At 53.6% G+C, this 7,004-nt stretch overlaps 2 protein-coding genes across 2 annotated transcripts; both read left to right on the forward strand.

Annotated features, from left to right (window-relative positions):
* Positions 1-695: 695 nt before the first annotated feature.
* Positions 696-3,336, forward strand: KRP23_4818 (uncharacterized protein; the record flags this gene model as incomplete). The annotated part of the gene is made up of 5 exons (XM_067889822.1): positions 696-1,253; positions 1,334-2,846; positions 2,936-2,981; positions 3,038-3,195; positions 3,266-3,336. The coding sequence occupies 5 exons, from the start codon at positions 696-698 to the stop codon at positions 3,334-3,336; spliced, it is 2,346 nt and encodes a 781-aa protein (XP_067746420.1).
* Positions 3,337-4,284: 948 nt separating this feature from the next.
* KRP23_4819 (putative sterigmatocystin biosynthesis peroxidase stcC) lies at positions 4,285-5,058 on the forward strand (the record flags this gene model as incomplete). Its single annotated transcript, XM_067889823.1, has 1 exon — positions 4,285-5,058. One exon carries the CDS (start codon positions 4,285-4,287, stop codon positions 5,056-5,058), a length of 774 nt encoding a protein of 257 aa, XP_067746421.1.
* Between the last annotated feature and the right edge of the window lie 1,946 nt (positions 5,059-7,004).

Genomic DNA, 7,004 nt, shown 5'->3' on the forward strand with positions numbered 1-7,004 from the left:
TCTTGTCCCTAATCTGGTGCAAGATCTCCGAAGGCACCGACATCCCGATCAAGCGCATGATCTTGGTCTGTTTCTTGTCAAACTTCTCCTCACTCTCCGCATCCGAAAGCATCGATCTTGTAATCGTCCCTTCCACGATGTCTATGAGGTCTGCTTCGCGAAACACCATCTGCATTGCGAACTTGTATGCCTGCTAGTCCTTGCCCTTCCAGTTCTTGGGGACACCCTCGGCGGTGAACTCCAACGAGTCCGTCATCTTGGATCACCCCCTGTGCAGCGGAAGCTCCAATGGCTTGGGCTCAGAACCCTGTTGGTCGATGCACCGACGACGTACTCTTCACCGAAGATGGGGGGAAAAGAAAGTGAATAGATTGGCTGTGGAGCCGCAGCTCCTTAAGGGCGGTTGCCCCTTTCTCATGCAGGGGCCAGGATCTCTGTGTTCTCCTACAGCTACATGTCTTACCGATGTCCTAGTCTCAGATCCAGACTTCAACCTACGCCGTTGGCGGGCATCCAATATAAAACCCAACACAGTCGCTTGAGATACCTGCAGCTCTGGTCATTTGTCCTGTAATTTTTTAAAACGTTTAAATGTTTGATTCGTAATTAGGCAATACATGACTACCAATAATAACAAATATGGAAGACTTTCGACGCAATAATTGTCAGAGTAAAAAGTTGCAGTTGCACCAGCGATGGAGCTGCTGCGCGACGGCCTCCAGGACCCGCATGGTATCCTATCCGCGTCCACCGCCGTTAGCACATTCCCTGCCGCGTCCTGGCAGCGTCCGGTGCTCCCTGAGGCCTCGCAGTTCCCGCCCGACGTCATGTTGCACGTTGGCGGCTGCGTCTTCGCCCTGCACGAGGAGGTACTGCGTCTACGCTGGCCCTGGCTGCATTTGCAGCTGCAACAACTCCAAGCACCGGATAAGGGACAGTTTACTACAAATGGTACAGACTTCAAACTTCACGTAGTAAAGCTTAAAGACCTGGATAAGAACCACAAAGCAGGCACCGCAGCGTGTCCCCTGCAAACCATCACGTTGCTCAAGCCGCTGCTGTACACCAGGTGCTTGGCTGCAGATCACCAACGTCAGGAGATCGAGGACGAAAACTCCAGCAGTTGCAGCGATGAAGAAGGTGGAAGTATTGATAATGAAATGGAAGGTAGGAAGAGACGACGAGGAAGTTTCAGGGCCCTGGGACACAAGGAGAATGAGAATCGACAACTGCGGAAGAAGCGAGCGAGAAAGGTTTTTGGTGCCGAGATGGCAGATGTGGTTATGGTTGAGAAGCCACGGGGGGGTGATTCATGTGGAGCTTCTCGGAGCAGCGGATCGAGTACGTGTACACGTTCAAGGTGCGACTACTGCACGAGTCGAGCGCGAGACAAACACTGAAATTGGCCGAGTGGGTCGGCATGGGGGACCGCATACGATACTCGTGTCTGCGGGTTGCTGTTAGACAGGTGACGTTGGATTCGTGGATGGAGCTGCTTGTGGCGTCTGCGGCGTTGACGAAAGAAGACATGAGGAGGAGAGTCTGCGACCGGTTAGTGGACTTTTTGTATGAATTGCAACCAGTGCAATATCAAGAAGCGATGGAGAAGATTAAGCCGGTGTGGATTCAGGTTATCGACGATCACGATATGCTGGTCCGTGTGGTTGTCGCTCTGATCAACAACGTGCGCCTTGTCGGGTTCTGGAGGAACTTGCTGGACGCAATGGTCAATTGGCTTAAGCTGAAGTTCGAGTCACCGCAGGTACCATCACTTCGCGCTATGCACCAGCATTTTGTTACAGACTGGGAGCCGTTCGTGGAGTTGTCTCGCGTCGAGTGCTTTACAAACACTCCCAGCGCCAATGCCGTGCCGCTCCACGTGACGCTGTATGAGTTCGGCGACTTCGTGCTGCAGGCGTGCATCAATGCAGCAGGCTCGTCACCGCTCTTGTGGCGTGTCATTCGTCGTTCTTCACCCAACTTCTTCTCTGAAGACCCTGAGGCGGCGGTGGATTCGGCAGATCTAGCTAACGACCCCGAATTCTGGATCCGAGGCCAACTCATCGTCAAGTACCAACCTGCCAATCGAGGCGGTGGTGTCGTGACTGAAGAAACGCGAATCGAGTACCAGCATTCGCGCCATCAGTATTGCATGTGGAAGACACTTGTTTCTTCAACGCCAGCAACGTCAGTTCGGACCACCAGTCCGAGTGACGAAGGCTGGGTGTACTACGAGGACCCGGTGCACAGCTACTACCGCCGGACTGTGTGTACCGTCAGCGGCAAACTGTTTTTGTGGGGCGACCCAATCTGTAGTCTATACCATCAGTTGCTTCAGACGACTTTGTTCTACAGCGCTCCGATCAACGTGGGCTCGGAAGTGGCCGACATCCTCATCGTGTCGGAGATGCAGAAGCTGCCTGTGGAGACGCTGGCCCTGGTACTCTGCAGCGATCGTCTGCGGGTCCCAGAGGGCGAGAAAACGCTTCTGCGCTGTCTGAACAAGATGGTGTTTGGGCTGGACGTTTACCACCTCGAGGCAGACGCTCAGCTGCCTCGACCATCCAGCGGTCGCATCGACGACGTAACCAGACTCTACCGATGCGTGCGCTGGTGCTTCGTCCCGCTGGACGACATGATGCAGGTGCTGACGTGGTCATCCCGCGCGCTGAAGCTGTACGAGATCATCGTGGACAGTTTGAGAGACCCAAACCGATCACGCAAGCGGCGACGTCCGTTTGGCTGGCGAAAGTTCCGGGACGCGTACATGACGAACGAAACGAATCTGAGCGAGTTCGAAATTGAGGCCGGCGACCTGCACGTGCAGCAGCAGCATCAGGCGCCAGGTACACAGATGTGTTTAAATTGAGCAGTTGCGCTGGGATTTACGAGGCGGGGTTGGGTATTGACATTTGGTGATCGCATGGTGTTGCAGGAGGTGACGTGAAGAGCATCTCCGGCGAGGTCGGGAAGCAGGAAAAGTGAAGGTTCAAGCTAGTTTTGCTTCTCAGTCCGCTGAGGGTGGTGATCCAAACAGAGACGCGAGCGAGCTGGGCGTTGATTTCTCCGCCGCGCTCTTGCATCACCAGCAACCGACGACTTCAGGCCTTCGTTTCTTTGGCGGACGGTGGTGGGCCCCAGCAATTCCTCGACGGCCAGCAAATGCTACATGTATCACGCGTCGGACGGAGTCAGGTAATGCAGATCCCTTGCGTTGCCACGACGGTCGGATTTATTGCTTGCAGTGTCTGACACGCACCTTTAGGTATCGGCAATGCCGACAGCAGAGCTCGTGGTCTGTGGAACTGCGCGACCCCTCCAGCTGTGCGCGACTGATGCATGAAGGCGACACGGCATCCCACGTGAGGTTCTGTCGCGGCATTGTGAGGTGTAAAGTTGCATTGTCGATCCGGTCTCTAAGCTTCAGGTACAGCTCATCGGAATCTGGTGGTTCAGGCCAACAATCTTCATCGTGCACGTGCGCGACTAGAGAAGTGGGCAAAACAGTTCGACCAAGATGGTGAGAGCATACTCACGCAAATGTTATCGCAGTCGTGTCGGGCCTGCACCATCATCAAACGCTACTATCCTTTCCAGCCCGAACTATAATAGCATTTCCCTTTTGCAGGACCAAGAGGAATGAATGAGTATCGGATACTTGGCTTGTCAATTTGGCATTACACCGGTGTACTTGCTGGTTCTGTGGTCTCCTTCGTTGTGCAGTTGCAGGTAGCACCTGATGGATGGACGCCACTGCGGTGAGTAACAGAATCCAGGCAACCGGACAATCGGTGCAACCATGTCAGTTAGAATTCGAGTATGTTGGCAGCAACACCGCTGGGACGGCACCAGCTCGTTCTTATGGTGCAGTGGATCGAGGCAAAACTCCTTCCTACTTCGTTGACGTGGAGTTCTCTGTCAGACGTCTGACCCCTGAAGTCTCTACACCAGAAAACTCCTTCGCCTTCAAGGTCTACTCAACGCTGAATGAAGATGCCTACAGCCCGCGCTGCATCGATGCGTCAGACAGTAAAGGCCGCTTTCGTGTGCAATGCCTGAGCAGAGCCACTATGTGCCTCAAGATCACTTACCAACTTGTCGAGGGCATTGGGCCAATGGACTCGCTCCCTCTTGGTCAGCCATGTTGGTGTCGCGCGCCGTGACCGACCAGGTCATTGCCTTGACCACCGCTGCCAACCGTCCCGGAGCCGACGATCTCATTCCCCAATTTGCTCGCAAGAACAAATTACCAGCCTCGCCTCTCAATCTACCCCCACCTCCACCATGGTTTCCATCTCGGCGTCGTTCGCTTTCGTTGTTGCTGCCATTGGTGTGGCGTACGGCTACACTGAGACCGAGGCCGAAGCAGCTCTCGCCGAGGCTGCCGCCCTGTCCAAGGGCGAGTACTACCGCCCGCCAACGTACCTGACCTCGGGTGCGGTCAACTCGACGGCCCCATTCCGTCGCTCGCCCTGCCCCTCCATGAACACCCTCGCCAACCACGGATACCTCCCTCGCGACGGCAAGAACATCACGGTGGACCAGGCGCTGGCCGTCGTCATGGACAAGTTCAACATCGCTGAGGATTTGGCCGCCGTCATGGGAGGTCTGTCGCCGGACCTGTTCGACATGAACGACTTGTCCAAGCACAACGACCAGGTGGAGCACGACGCGTCCTTGGCGCGCATCGACTCGTACTTCGGAGTGGACCCGTACCTCGTCACCCCCGGTCTCATCAACGACGTCTTGAATTACGGACTCGACGGATCGGTGGACGTCACGGACGTTGCTACGATCCGCGCCGCGCGTATGGCGTGGGGGGAGGAGCACAACCCAGAGTTCGACTTTGGCACCACCCCCGCTTTCATCGCAGGGGCTGAGGCGGCCCTGCTCCTGCGTGGATTTGGTGGCGAGAATGGCAACTCGACGGCCACGACGTTCACTGCCACGTTCTTCCTGCAGGAAATGTTCCCTGAGGGCTGGACCAAGCCCGACACGTCCATTACGTACGATGACGCCCTCGCTACGATATCGTACCTGAATGCCGTTGAAGTGTGAGGTCAAACATTTGGGGATGAGAGAAGGAACAAATTTCAATATGATCCTTTCAATTCTTTGATGAGCGATTGCATGCTCGGAAGCGCCAATCCTCGATAAAAGCAAAGCAAGCTGAGGGCGAGCTTAAATGGGGTAGCAAGTGCTCCACTTTATTGTCGCGCTGAGCTTTTCATATTCGTGCATTCGCGTCGAAGATATAATGGGGGGGGGGAGAAACACAGTAAGCACGAAATTGTTTTGATGCTGCAGTTGAAATCGGCATAGCGGCATGCTACAAGCGTTGCCCTTTATTTCCGCGGTCTTACGAGGTTTGAGCAGTTAACTATTACTTCGAAGTATTAGCGATGTTATCGAGAGAAAAAAACGTTGGTGTATTAGTTCATCTCGCCAGTACAAATACTAGTAGCTACTACGTAGTAGATGGCCGACAAACTACGACCTCTCGCTAACATTGCGTGCTAGAAGAAAAACGACTACGTGCCAAAACAGCAAAGCCCCAGACAGCAGTCACAGCCCAGCAACTAATTCGCTCTCAGGTGTAAGCAGTGCATTGTCAAACACACGAGACACATCTTCCAAACTGCCCAGCACGCGCAGCAACGGGGTCAGTATGTCTGCCTTGCATTGAAAGCTCTTCACGAGATTCAGCTCCTCATTCCACTCGAAACGCACTGAACCATGAACCACAAACTGTTGCCCAAGAAGTCTGTAAGCCAGTTGGGAGTGCTCGCTACCTTCATCACTGATCAAGTGCGGGAACACAAGACGCATCATGTTCTCGTTCAGAGTAACTATTTGCTTTATCGTCGCGATCAACGAGTCCCCGGGACCATTCTCCAAACACACGAGCTCAATGTTCATCCCAGAGTGGTAAAGCGACATTTTCCTCCAATTTTCCAGCACTGCGTCAGGACCACACACTTGGCCGTAGGTCACGTCCTGCGCCATTGTTGAGCGCAGAAAGTTTCTCTGTACTTCTGTATCATACGGACATTGCCTATCGAGTGCCACCGGCACATGTACCTGGACACCAAAGCGAAATAGACTAAAGTACTCGGTCACCACATTCCACCTCGACTTGTTTCGCTGGCCATCCAAGACCACGAGCTGGCGGTGGAATTCGAGTTCTTGGGTTTCTTCTTTCAGCTGCTCAATGCTGTCTTCGAGGCTCTGTATTTGATTGCGCTGCTTCTTCTTGTAGCGTCGTTGGTGCAGCTTGTTGCGCTCTCTGCGGCGTGCCAATTTACCCTCCGCTCCTTCCTTCTTGGTGTGTTTGCTCGGCGGAGCAGGAGTCGTCATTTTTGTGTCTTCCGTGTCAAAAGAAGTCAGTGACGACGACGAACGCTTGCTATCGGGTTGAGCCGGTGTCCACTGGGCAAGCTCATTTGACGCCCGTAGCGATTGGCGTCTGTCTCGGACTATAATGTCACGAACGACACGATCGCTGAGCTGGTGGTGGTTAGGCGGATACAAAGTGCTATTGGCCATGATATCACGTGACTTCTTCTATCGGGTGATAAATGTGTTGTGCTGATGGGGAATGCGAAGCAGTTGTGATGAAGTGGTTGCTCGATGCCACCCGTTGACCAGCAAATCCACGAATCAATCACAAAGAGTCAGTTGTTGCGTGTCGCTAAGTTAGTGCCATAACTTGGTATTACATCACCCAAGTCACGGTCTGTGATTCACGATTGATTTCAATACTTTACTTAGTACAATACATGTAGTACCTCCCACAAACTTGCAGTAGCCTTCGGCATGTGTAAGCCCATTTCTTGTGCATATCGACCGTGTAGTGTTCGCACAACCTATTCTTTGAGAGCTACATGCTGATGCTGCAGTTGCTGGGCCGATCCGTTGACTGTGAGGAGCAAACGCACATAGCGCTGCTGTAGCATACCCAGACAGATACACAACGAAGGAGATATTTATCTGTAGACTACCAC

Source organism: Phytophthora ramorum (genome assembly GCF_020800215.1).
Source record: "Phytophthora ramorum isolate Pr-102 chromosome Unknown Phyram_PR-102_s0004, whole genome shotgun sequence".
Lineage (NCBI taxonomy): Eukaryota > Oomycota > Peronosporomycetes > Peronosporales > Peronosporaceae > Phytophthora > Phytophthora ramorum.